Raw genomic sequence first — 13,581 nt, 5'->3', positions numbered from 1 at the left:
TGATCATAACCCTGCCTCCGTGCTGCGCATGTGGGTCCTTTCATTGCCGCCCCTTGACAGTCACCACAGTCTGCAGCCACGCAGGTCCAGAAATGAAGGATGCCGGAGGGAAATGACGCCAGGAGCAGAGTTGTGTTTGGTTCTTGTTGCCAAGTTCAGCCCCTTCCACCGGCAGAAGGTCGAACCCACAGATGGATGCTCCCATAAGTATCACGGCTCACGTTATAACCCTCAAAATGTAGGACAAGAAGGTCCAAGAAGAACAGCCTCCGATTGGAAAAGTCCGTCTGTCTCATGGACCTGCAGCTCAGCAGCACATGCTGGTTTGACGCGTGCAGCTAATAGCGCTGATGGGAGTTTCCCCAGCTTCAAGTCAGACTCATCATGCTGTACTTTACTGAATCAATTTAAAAGGAAAGGATGATCAGGAATCATCTGAATCTTTCCAACCAACAGCATGATTATCAATGCGGCTCAAACCCTGACTCTGTGCTTGTCAGACATGTCACAACAGCGTGAAAGATTCCTGTCAGACGAGGCCGTCTGCTGCTACAGCTCCAGGCCCGTACACACACATACACACAGAGGCAGCATGAGGTGAAGTGAGAGCAGGAAGGTAATTGAGGTGCCGGGATATTTTAGCAGCGTGGTGCCAAGAAGCGGCCCAGGGGCAGACGCTGTTATGGATTTACCCCGAGCGAGGCCAGGACAGCTGATATCCCCCCAGAGGAGGGGCTGATGTCACCACACACACACACACACACACACACACACACACACACACACACACACACTTCGCCGGCACCACGCTCGCCTCACCTGGTGCCTCAGACCTGGGCTGGTGCCTCAAGGTCAAACCACCGCGTGAGCGTGGACACGCATACATGAATGCATCATGACAATAGAGAACCTGGCAGACTCTGCTAGAACCCCACGTCCCTCTCTCTCTCTCTCTCTCTCCCTCTCTCTGCCCTGCTCTCGCTCCTCCTCGGCTTCCTCTACCTTTTTCTTGACCTCGCGCGAACGCTTCCTCGCCCTCTTCTTCTCCTTCTCCCGCTCCTTCTCCTCCTCTGCAGCGAGGTTCTCGTCCGCCTTCTTCTTCAGCTGCGAGGCGGCATGCGCCATGCTGCTCCGGGCTGATTAAATCCTCACAGGTGGGGTGGATGGAGGGGATGCGGCGTGGACCCACAGCCTCCTCTTTAGCCTCTTCCAGCTCCTTACGGTCTTTTTAATGTTTATTCCTCCTCTCCTTTGTCAGACAGGAGTGACGATAGATCGTCTGGGGATCGTCTCCTCTCTCTGAGGGTCCACTACTTCCTTTGTGCCATAGCTTCCTCAGCAGTTATCCACAGCGAGCGAATGCAAAGGTCCAGTTGATTGGCAGGATGGAGACGGCACATAGTCCTCAGGGTCCACGTTTGAGAAGGCAACTGGTCAACATTCAAAGTGCAAAAACACGCAACCAATTACAGCAAATACAAAACTGTCTATTCATATGATCCACAGTCGAGAAAAGGTGCCGTTATTCTAATGAAGCAGCTCAATGGAGCAGCTCAATAGTCCTGTGGTTGGAGGTTCAAGAAGGCGCTCAAGCTCCAGCCCTCAGTCCAGCAGAGAGCTCTGCCTTGTGGGTAAAGAAAGCGGTCCTGCCTCCTCAGCTGGCTCCCTACGCCTGGCGCCTGCACCTGAGCACTGAGCCATCCTCTGCAGACACAGACACGCACGCTCAGCCCGTGACGTCTCGCCGGGACATATGAACAGGAGTGGAAAGGAGGCTGAGATGGGAGGAGGAGGAGGAGGAAGAGGAGGAGGAAGGAGGGAGGGAGGGGTGAGAGAGGAGGGGGTGAGAGAGCAGCTGGGACAGCGGAGAGAGACGGAGGGAGTAGGGATGCATGGACACACACACACACACACACACACACACACACACACACACACACACACACACACACACACACACACACACACACACACACACACACACACACGACTTAGACTGAATGACTTCCAGACTCCTCTCCATCCAGGAAAAGTGGCTGAACGCACCTGATCCTACAGTACATGATGAGTCCCACTCGTCTAAACTGATCCTCGATGATCCATGTGGATGAAGCATCCTAGTACACTGTGAGGTGCAGGGACAATCAAATAAACTCATTACATGTTCATGTATGTTTAGTGTGAGAAACTATAAAGACAGAGAAGAGGCAGGTGAGTTAGACGTGGACGCCCCATAGGACGACCACAGACTGGGAACCTTGACTCATCGCCCAACACTGTCACAGAGAAGCCAATCAAGGCAATATCTGCTCTTAAGGAGGCTGAAAACCCCAGTTCACGTGAGGAGACCACGTTCCTCCTCCAACGACGTGACGAAGTTTCATTTAAAACCTGAGTTGGATGCCGTGACGACGGCACTGACGCCTCGCTGCGTGACAGGGGAGCGGTGGCGTGAGCTCACGTCTGTTCACTGCAGCGTTCAACATTAACATCACAGGAGAGGGGGCATCGCGGCCGTAGCAGTCACGTGACAGCAGAGCCGCGCCGCCATTGGCTGCCTCGGAGGAGGGAGCGCCGCCATTGGTCGGGTCCTGAAGTGAAACTCAGAGCAGAGGCTGGACGTGTGAAAACAAACAGTGTCTGGGTGTTTATCGCTTACTGACACACGCTCATGCATGTAAAGTGTAACTCACATTCAACCCTATGTTTGATGCTAATCACAGACCAGGCTCCACTCACTGCAGCATGAGAACCCATCACTTTCTACAGGATTTAATGGACTAATCCTTCATTATCTCCATCTGTAAGAGGAGCTTATGAATTAGACGCACCAGCCTTTATACATGGATTAACAGCAGGTGAACTATTTACAAGGATCAGAATTTTAAAACTAGTCTAACACAAGAGGATTATGGCCAAAGGTGCAAGATTTTTCATTCTCCTCCCATGCGGAGAGTGAAACCAGGCGAGACGTCACGCTTCAGATGTGGCTCCACGTTTCGGCGTCTAGTTCCCCATCGCCTGCTTCGGATTCCCCTTCGCCAGTGGTTGCTTCTATCCCGCAGACAGAGCAACTAATGCAAACGAGGGCCGTAGCAAACAGCTCCAAACAGCAATAAATCAGGTGTTCATGTTCGTTTGGAGGGACGACCACACCATTCGAGTCCAGAGCAACACAGAATGATGCAAAACACAAAAGCAGCACATCTTTACCTTCATAAGACAGCTCAACAGACCAAAAGACCGTGAAATACAACGTGTAGTTGCACAATGCGGTGTCTGGCTCCCTCTAGTGGTAAACATCTATGTTTGCAGCGTAAAAAAAAATGGATGTAGCAATGTAGAAAAAAATAATACTAGTCTGCAGTGATTATCGTTTTCTGCATAAGGAAATACAGAAATTGACAATGATGACGACTTGGTCCAAACAGGAAAGAGCAAGTTGTGTGACTGTGCACCATTATGGTCCGTTTATTTACATGTATGTATTTGTTACGGTCTTATTGTGTAGTTTTCATTTTCACCACATGGAGGCAGCATTACACAAAAAGAAATAATAAGGAAGCTCTGTTTACTGGCTGTAAAGCTCCAACTTTAGGTTATTTCATAAACTAGTGCTGCGAGGCGCGAGTAGCTTGAAGTCGGGCTCGACTCGCACCAAACTCAACGTTCCCTCGTTACTGATGTACAGCGAGCACAGGAGATTTAACTGCATCCGATGTCAAACCCGGTCTGACGAGTGCCACAGTTGGCGCTTAATTAGAGTAAAGAGCTTGGATCCGTATCATCCAAGTGTCTGCACAGCACTGGAGCTGCAGTAGCATCATCCAGCTGGACCCGAGCCCAGCTGACAAGAACACAAAGTGAGTAAACAGGAAGGAGCGGGAGCCACCAGAGTCGCTGCACCATCTTCTGCCTGCGCTACAGAAACGCTCCTGTACTTTATTCTGCTAAAACTCGACCCAAGAATCTAGTGATTGGTGTTTAAAACCAAATTACAAAGGCACGAATGAAAGGAAAAGGTTCATTTGTGTGTTTGTTTCAGCTCAGAGCTCCAGGTGAGTGAGCATCATTTGCAGTTCCTAAAGCAAACCTTAGGGGATTACTACAGGCTCCCACTCCCGTCTGGTCCCATGGACCAGTTGGAATCTAATCTTACCGGCATCATCTCAATCTTGATATAGCACTGATTTTTCTTGCACAACGCTCCACAGCATTGTCCTGATTCATCAACATCTCTGGATGCAATTAACAGCCCTCTAACGAGAGCATTCATAGCATCCCAGAGGCTTAATTCCAGTCTGGAAACACACTGTCTGTACGTTGTTGCTGCTGTGGTTTTCCTTCCTCCCTGAGGTGATGGTCAGCTGTCAGGTCTGAGAGGTGATCTCATTGTTGACGTAGCATGGCCTCCGCCTCCTCTGGCTGTCTGCCGCGCTGATATCTCTGGCTCCCTCTCACTCTCGCTATCTGACTCACCACGTGCATGATACTGCAAAAGAACTAGATAAGGATGCACAACAGTGAAAAACACTGGGCTGTGTGAAAGTGACTGTGGCCTGAAGCTTGGAGCCTGCTCACATTAGCATGAGAGCGCGTGTGGCGGCTCAGAGAGTCCATAACAGAAGATATATCTCCATTAACAACTGGGTTGAGCTCATGTGGGCTGTAATGGCATCATACAGTACGACTGGCCTGCCTCACATCTCCATTAGTCCTGCAGCCTCTCCCGTCTCGAATGTCAGAGCAGAACCAAATAATCACGTTTGAACCAAAGTCTCTGCTTTGTGTTTGTGTGTGTGTGTGTGTGTGTGTGTGTGTGTGTGTGTGTGTGTGTGTGTGTGTGTGTGTGTGTGTGTGTGGTTCCGGGAGCAGCTATGACTTCATGTTTGTGACGGGGACATTTTGTCCTCAAAGTTGATGACGGAAGTGGGAAAACCCGGCAGGATGTGAGTGAGTTAGACAGAAGCCAAGCTGTGAAGTCTAGACGACTGGGTCGGAGCAGAGAGATGCTGTAAACCTGCAGCATCACCTGCTACTCTGACTACTCCTTACTCTGGCTCCTGGGACACAGCTCGCAGGTCAAACGCAGCAGACGAAGGGTTAACTGAGGTCCACACTCATATACACACTATTACCACCACACGTCACTAAACATCACTAAAACGAAAATGTGGCCAAACGCAGGTTGTGATGTGCAGCTTATGTGCCTGTAATGTTTACGGCTGCCAGTTCAGTATTTGGTTATTTATTAATGTGGAACTGTCTGTCTGAGGTCAGCTTCGGTCTCCTGCTGGCGCTCTTCCAGCTGTCTCCTAGGCAACCGGATGCACGAGCCACAAATAGCACTCGGAGCAGAGTATCCCTTCGCCGTATCGAACCACATCACACCGACGCTTCACATCCCTCCCCGGCAACAGATAGGCCTCATCGAGGGAAGTGGAGACGCTCATTTGAAATGCTATTAAAAAAATAACGTACAAGTTGCCCTGTTTGTACAGCGCTAAACCAAAAGTCTCTCATTAAATAGATATGGGAGGCACGAGTCTCCTTAATCTGTAACACGACATCCCTCCCTGACATCACAAAGGTTAATTAGACATGACCTTCCCATTACAGATACTGAAAGCTCATCCGAATCCATAAACACAGAGCCGGGTTTCCACTGAGCACGCTCAGGATCTGTCACAGCAACATGTGAAGAAGGAGCATGGGAGGAGCAGGACGAGCTGAATACAGGCGCAGAGGAGTATCCTCCTGTAGCTGTGCTGAACGCGGCGTCTGCCTCCAGCGCGGGGCAGATTCTCGCCCGCTTCCTTCCTGCTGCTCTGCTGCGTTCGCTCTGAGGCCGTCTGCCGCTCCCCCCCCCCCCCCCCCGGTCCCAGCGCTCGCTCACGTCAACCCGCCACCGACCAACAGACCCTCGTCTATAAAGTCCCAGCTCGGACTCGAGCCGGTACTGGTCTGTTCTGTGAAGCGCTTTCTCTCGTCCTGGGAAGAGAAACAACACGAGAGGAGAGGAAGCTGAAAGATACACGTAGCGACAGAAAAGGTGTGAGGCGGTCGTTTCCCCTAAAACCATGACATCACCCGCTGCGCACGGCCGTTGCCGTGGTTACAGAGTGACTTGGCCTAATGCACTGTGTCATCTGAATAACAGGTGGTTTGTTAAGCTCCCATGCGCTCTGGAGGTCAGGCAGATGATGACGCTGTGTCTCCTGCTTTTTAGGAATGAAGCCCCTGGATTCTCCGACACTTCGGAGAAACTTCTGGGTTTCGCCGCAACGAGCGAACTCCGCGAACTCTCGGCCTCTTCCTGCGGATCGCAGCCCGCAGTGCCGCAGGGGTCCCGCGGTCCCAACTGGGAACCAGCGCAGAAGGAAAGAAAAACGAGCGGCGCTCCGGCTCAGCTCCGGCGCAGTGAAGTGATCTATAGCTGATACTCTGCCAGCGTTTCTGCAAAGCGCGGCCGTTCTGAGACGGCCGCTGCTTAGTCAGTCGCTCCGACATTAAGCTAATTCACCAGCTACACGGTGTTTGAGCGGCTCTTAGGCTTTAGCGGAGTCGTAGGAAGCTTTCTCAGCGCTAACTCAGAGGTGGGATTTATTAGGTTCATACGATGCACTGGGAATAAAGCACAAAAGAACTGTGTCTGTACCGCATTGCTCTCGTGCAGTTTTACGCTTAATCCTGCACCAGAACCGGTCACGTGACCCGATTTATTAGAAGCAGGGGCGAAAAGCAAGGCCCGCTATTAAACATGAGGGTGCTGAGAGCAGTGATACAAGCAGCCCCTATGAGGAAAGTCCCCCGTCAGCACCATCGTTATTAATGACGGCATGAAGCAGGTAAATGCCATCACACATTAACATCCTCAGAAAGAACATGGTTCTGCTTCTCCACTGGACTCCACCTGTTGCTGCGTTAAAAGACCTTGAACCAGCCGCAAACAAGAAGCGCTGTTAATGACAAATGTATGTTGCATGAACGTTTTGCTTGACTAAAGCACAGATCTGGGGGGAAAAGCTCTGCAGCCCTGGGTCGCGGTCAACTGCTGAGCGAAGCAACTGCAGGACTGGATCATCAGGTCCGGGCTCATAGGTGGCACCGTCCTGCCTTTGCCCGCTCGTGGTCAACGTGCGCGGGGTGCGAGGAGGCGGGGGCGTGTGACGGGCCACGCTCTCCCGGCACAGCGTCATCCTGTTCCCGTGAAGCGCGGGACACGGAGCCAAGCGCGCCATTCTTGCCGCCTCAGCAAAAACGCAATATGTTGGACCCAGCTGGCAGGACCTCTCACCCCGAACAATATCAGGCAGGAGAAACTGCAGAAAGCTACGGAGGCGCATCCCCTGAGCTGCTGGATGCATTTCACTCCCTACATCTGTAATAAGAGTGACAGGTGACACACACCACACCCTGTGTGTGTGGCGCCCCCTGCTGCTGCCACAGCTCCCTCTGATATGGCTCCAGGGTTGTGACCCGGGTGTAATGTTCCCGACTTTCTGTGCGAGCCAGCAGAATCTCAGAATGGGCGTCTGATCCGTTAACGTTACGGGCGGCAGCCAACACTTCCTGCGCTCAGAGCGGCGGCCTGCGACACGGCGCCCATAGTACGGGCCGGCCAAACTCTGTCAATGGCCCGTAATAGTGCCGACCGCTTATTGGGTTTCTCCCTGGCAGCGGGAATGAGGGAGCGCGGAGAAGGGCAGCCGGCTCGGTGCACTCAAACTGCTGTGCACCGGGCATTCCAGCTGGGATTACGCGCCGGTGTAGAGTGGCCCGTCTGACTCCGCCCAGAACCGCGCTGTGGAGGAGCTGGACAGCCTGTAAAGCACCAGCCACACGCTGGCAGAAGCCTCGCCGCACATGTTAATGAGTGAGAACCAATGATGTCCATACGTGAAGCGTGATGATGAAAATGAATGAAGGTGGTTTAAACAGAACCAGATAGAACAAGTGGAGGCCGTCTGCCTCGACCGGTCGAGTCCCATCACTTTCACGGACCCGAACAGCACCTCGTTGGACGTGTCTGTTTGCTCTCCTGTGCTTTGCGTGAATCAGATGCGCTGAAAGCAGCACTTATCGAAACGCATCGGCGGCGCTGACACCGGAGAGGGCGTGGGCTGAACGTAGGCAGCCGCGTTACATAAGCACCGGTCCAAACACACGGACATCAGGCCTGCGTGTGCTGCACAGCACATGGGATGCGTTTAGTACAGTAGAGTACAGTAGAGTACAGTACAGTAGAGTACAGTACAGTACAGTACAGTAGAGTACAGTACAGTAGAGTACAGTACAGTACAGTACAGTAGAGTACAGTACAGTAGAGTACAGTACAGTACAGTACAGTACAGTACAGTACAGTACAGTACAGTAGAGTACAGTACAGTAGGTGCAGCTGGTTCCCCGAAGTAATCGACAGCCGAGCGACTGCTCTGAAACAGCGTTTTGGGGCGTTCGGGTGCCAGCGACACCTCCACTGTTGAGGCATTTCTCAGCACACGGGTCTCAGCTGACAGGATCCTCTTTCACCGGCTTCCTTTCACCCTGCGCCGTTATGGGACTCATAGCTGGGCTTTGAGTTACAGTAAAAATGTAAAGCGCATTCCAGACCTGTGTCTGCGTGTGGACTGAAGGGCTCCTTCAAGCACGCGCTCTACCTGATGACTAACTCCCTCACATCCCGCTCGGCCTCCGGCGGTTCCAGCCATTTACACAGACCCAAATCTCCCCGGGGACGACCCGGTTCCGTCGCGAGGCTCTGGCCCCGAAAACAGAACCGATGGCATGCGATCACAGCCCAGGAACACAGAGCGAGCGCCGAAACTCGAGGATGGAGGGAAGCTAAAATTAACCATCTGTCACTACAGCCCGGCGTCCGTCCACCTGCTCCACGCACATGTTCAATATCTGAGGGGGAAACGTGAGGAAACGCGCGAGAACATCACGCCGTGCGCGGAGGATGTGGCCTTAAACGTACAGTTCTTCCATGATACAAGCTGACGACTGTGGACGCTAACGGCTAGCTAACCGCTGGAGGCGCCGTGGAACCGCCTGGCTCCTTTACTGAGACCAGTGTGGACTGAGCTCCCACCTCCCCACTGGTGCTTCTCATTACTGTGTGATGGTTAACACACAGCTGGAGGGTGGAGTCAGCCTTTCCTCCCTTTACCTCCTCCACCTTCCCTCATTTCCTTCCTCATCTGCTTCCTTTATCCCCCCGTTGTCGGACTCTCTGCCTCCGGCGTCGTCTTCTTCCTCTAACACAACAACGCGACATGTGACCTCTGACAACAGCAGGTTGTGCCAAGTCTTCTACACTGGAGGCCTTCTGTGTCTGCTGGGAGAGACCGACGCACCTGTTACACAGGATGAATAGAGGCGAGCGTGGTGCGTTCGTGTGCAGCGGGACACAATTAAGAACAGCTGACTACCCATAAGGTTGAGTCCTATAGAATAAAGGTGCTTAGCTGGCAGCAGCAGCTCTGCAGAGAAACACACATATAGTTCATCATCACACAACCAGAGTGTGGACGCTAGAGGACGTTACACAGACTCACACAACAATAACAACAGTTACTGTGTATAGGTCGTACACACACACACACACACACACACACACACACACACACACACACACACACACACACACACTCAGCTAATGTAGAGCTATAAAAGCTAATGTCGCTAATCACAGGAAACCCCACTTCAATCACTCAACAGTCAAATCACTGCCTCAATCACCAAAGACACGGTGTTTACAGTCGTAAACTGTCCCACACATCTTCCCCTCGTCTCATCCCACCTGTTCTACATCCCTCCTCCACCTCTCCCGTCCTCGTCCCCTACTCTCCATCTTAGCCCGACTTGCCTTGTCATCTTTTTACCTCATCTCTCTCGAGGACGCCCACCGCTCCGCGCTCTGCTTTGTTCCTCATTAACATGCGCTTCGAGCCTGGTCACATATCGTTACGCAATAGGTAGATTATAGGTAATTAGATGAAGAAGGAGCTGACGACTACAAACCACAGCTGAATATGGAACAATAATGACACATGAAGACAATAACCATAAGAAATACAGCCAGAAAAATCATGTGTAGATTTATGAGGAACAAACAGCATCAGAGTCTCTGTTTGGCAAAGATAGTGCTCTGTCATCAAATTAGCAGTTAACAAAGGCTGACAACCACCACAACCGCTCCCATCGTCACAGTCTACAAATATACAACTTCCAAAGGCCGAATATGTGGAATGAAGCCAGATTTGACTAACTTTGGTGTAATAATAATAATAAAAGCAATGTGAATAGCTGCCGAACCCTCCTTCCTGTTGTTTACAGAGCAACTCCGCGTTCTTTTACCTTCTTCCCTTTCTTCTTGCGATGGGCCGACTTCCCCGCCGCCTTGTCTTTCGCCTCCTCGCTCATCGCCGCGGCCGCGCCACCGTGTGCGTCCCCAGCAGCTGTGTGCGAGTTACTGTATTCCCTTTAATCCGGCATGGATGAGCGGAGAGCAGCGGAGTGGCAGCCACTCGCAACGTGCGCCGCGGCCAACTCGCTCAGCTGCTCACACCCACTTTCACACACACACACTCTCTCAGACACACACACACACACACACACACACAGGCGCGGATGCACACCGTGTCCACGAGGAGAGGAGCCAATAAGGCAGCCTGGCGAGAGCGATGGAGGCTTCCGTCCACTCTCTCACGCACACTTCCCTTCTACCTGTCCATGCCGGCGCCTCCCACACGAGAGCAGAGCGACAAGAGGGGCATTCATGGTTTTCAACAGGTGTTTGCTTTTATTCGGAACACACTGAGCTTTGGTTTCTGTCAACAAACCCTGCGGCCCCGCCTGCTGGCTGGGGCACGAATCACCGCTCACCTCTAGTATTAGCTTATGGGGAACGTCACTTGGCTGTTGCACCGTGTAAAACATTCTGTAAAACATCCTACATTTACTTAAAGAGGCTCCAGATGCTTGTTTATAATTTAGTTTACATAAATGAATAGTAATGACGTTCCAGGGGAGGTTAACATGAATGTTTAACTGGTGCTGCCTCGGCGTCTGACACTGAGCCGCCTCCTGTCACTCACATCCTCCTCCACAAGAAGAGACCGAGATCCTGACCGCAACAAACCGGTCTGAGTTATTAGTGGGAGGAAGAGGAGGAGGAGGAGGAGGAGGAGGGATTCCAGTAGGTCGCAGCAGCACCTCCCTCTGCTGCTACTTATCAATAATGAACAAAGGGAAGAAAAGCCCTGGTGGCAGATCACTGGATTACTGCTCCCTGCGTGCGTGCGTGCGTGCGTGCGTGCGTGCGTGCGTGCGTGCGTGCGTGCGCGCGTGTGTGCGCGCGCGCGCGTGTTGCATTGAGTCTGGATTATGCCAACGTGAGCCAGTTTGCACAGTACAATTACAAATGTATTATGTGGTGGGAAGCGCAGGGACTCAGGGCCATTCATCATCCACTATTCATGTAGTGCTGCATGACAAAGGGCAGACAAACACACAACCTGCTCAGCATCACACAAACAGTTTGTGTTTGTGTCGGTCGGTAGAGCAACTGCTCTACAAACAAGGACGCATTTGCAAATTTAGACGTCAGTGGGTTTATCACCACTTTGAGTCTGTTTTAATGTGGCCGCGAGAAGGTTTGGACTCTTTCTGCATGAACTGAAGAGACCAGCCTGCCCCCTGGTGGCCACAGCGCGCTATGACAACACTCATGCACAATGATTTTACACGAGTAAAATCTAGATCCAAGCGCAGTTTGGAGGCACCTAAACACAGCACATGAGTAGATACACAACAAGGCCAGAGTTAGAGTGTTTTCATTACTGTGCACTGTAATACTTTAAAACTTTACATCCACGTCTCCTTGTTTTCTAGCTCTGTCTCCCTATCACTCAGCCTGAATTCAAGATGACAGCTCTAAACACACACACAAACAAAATATGTGCCTCAGAGCAGCAGCATCCTTGCACCCAGCGGTAACACGATGCCCTTCCAGCTAATATTGTCTTTCAGTCAGCCATTAAAGGCCTGGTGGAAAGGGAGCGGCGGTATAAGTGTAGGCTAAGAGCTCAATAACTGGGACTTATGGTGGTTAGGGAGGTCGGCGCTGCTGGGCACCAGTGGGATGCTAATGGCACCAACGCAGTGAGCTCAGCAGCGGGACGTCCACTAAAGAAGCAGGTATTTGGCTTTGGCTGCACTTTCGCATGTATTTAAGATCACAATGAACCTGACTTAATCCGGTCTGAACTAATCATGAATATATAAAAGCAGCATCACTCAAGCGTTTTCCAAAACCTTCAGCCGCACAATCGGCAGCGAGGTGATAACAACGGATGTTTGTCCGGGCTCCGACTTCACGCCTGCCTTTGTTCCACTTCCTTTCATTTCATCTGTGGAATCAGCTTTGAAAAATGAAGCTCTTTTGAACTTTGCGTAACGTCCGCAGTGAATCCATAAGTTTCTTTGCCAGGAGAGATTTTACGACGAATACAAAATGTTCAACAGCACCAACGGCTCCGAAGTATGCGCCGCTAATGGACTTGTGTCTGCATGTCTGAGTGGGTGTTATCATCACACAGTACTACACTATCACTGCTAGTAAACACTCGGCAAACTTGGATGGAAGATAAAAGGCCATTAAAGCGCGTAAACTGTGCCAGCGGCCGGTTTATGGCTCTGATTCTCCCGAAGGTTAAAGTCTAAGTGACAACTCCCTCCGTTGGTGCAACGTCACACGCTGTGGTTCCAGCGACGCTGGGAGCAAACTCAGGCCACTCAAACACACACATTTAATAGGAAGAAGAAGAACTACCAGCGCCTGTGTTTGTGTGGAGGTTGCAGCTCATGACATAGATGCTGATGGGAACTAATGAGCCGCCGTCCGGTTCCACAGCGGCTGCCGTCCAGTCAGGGCTTGTTCTGTGCATCGGGCCAATTACTGAGTGTTACAAAGGTTTTCAGGTCAACGCTGGGCTTTCGCCTGCATCTACTGCTCCTCCTCTTTCCCAAGAGCCCTTTGAAGAGGCCGCGGAGCACAGGTGTGAACCTGCAGACTCCGCGGGCCATAACAAACACGGTGGCAGCGCCAGCTCACGCGCCTCCTCTTTGGAAGGAGCCGAGGTCGAGGCTCTCGCCTCCTCACGGAGGACGTACCTGGGTTCTACAAATGTGCACACGCAGCAAAAAAGGCAGCCTTCAGGGAGAGCAGTGGAGCGGAGCTGCACCAAGGGAGCGAAAGTTGGAGTCTGAGTGTAGTCAGGCTTAAAAAGCTCAGTGTGCTGGAGATTTCCAGCCTCCAGGTGACTGCGACATGCGTGTAAACACACTGACACAGCATCGTCACACTGAGGTCGGACAGTTCACCTTTTAAGAGTCCAAATACTGGAATGATCCGTCCCCACATTCGTTTAGAAGCATCCAGTGATGCCCTGTGAATATTAATCAGAGCTTTGGATGAAGTCAGGAGGAAATTAGCTTAAATTCATATTAGGTTGCCAAGGCAGTGTCATGGCATTAGATGAATCCCCATGGCAACAGCCATAATGTGGCATGATT

The 13,581-nt window shown here is 51.7% G+C and overlaps 1 protein-coding gene across 48 annotated transcripts in view; it reads right to left on the bottom strand.

Moving 5' to 3' along the window:
• The window catches only part of LOC114846020 (ankyrin-3-like), a 71,593-nt gene that overhangs the window by 55,235 nt on the left and 2,777 nt on the right, over positions 1–13,581 (bottom strand). For 13 of the 48 annotated variants that reach the window (XM_055504053.1, XM_055504052.1, XM_055504061.1 and 10 more), the window contains exon 1: positions 1,003–1,764. The exons of 1 other annotated variant lie outside the window; for it this stretch is intronic. In XM_055504053.1, coding sequence (XP_055360028.1) covers positions 1,003–1,125 — 123 coding nt within the window. In that variant the 5' untranslated portion in view covers positions 1,126–1,764. Of the gene's footprint in view, positions 1–1,002; positions 1,768–10,362; positions 10,712–13,581 lie in introns of those variants that run through there. 34 more of the 48 variants (XR_005897019.2, XM_055504065.1, XM_055504063.1 and 31 more) reach the window with 8 other exon arrangements.

This window comes from Betta splendens, chromosome 19 (assembly GCF_900634795.4).
Source record: "Betta splendens chromosome 19, fBetSpl5.4, whole genome shotgun sequence".
Taxonomy (NCBI): domain Eukaryota; kingdom Metazoa; phylum Chordata; class Actinopteri; order Anabantiformes; family Osphronemidae; genus Betta; species Betta splendens.
The sequence above is the reverse complement of the archived record's forward strand: the minus strand, read 5'-3'. Positions and strand labels throughout refer to the sequence as shown.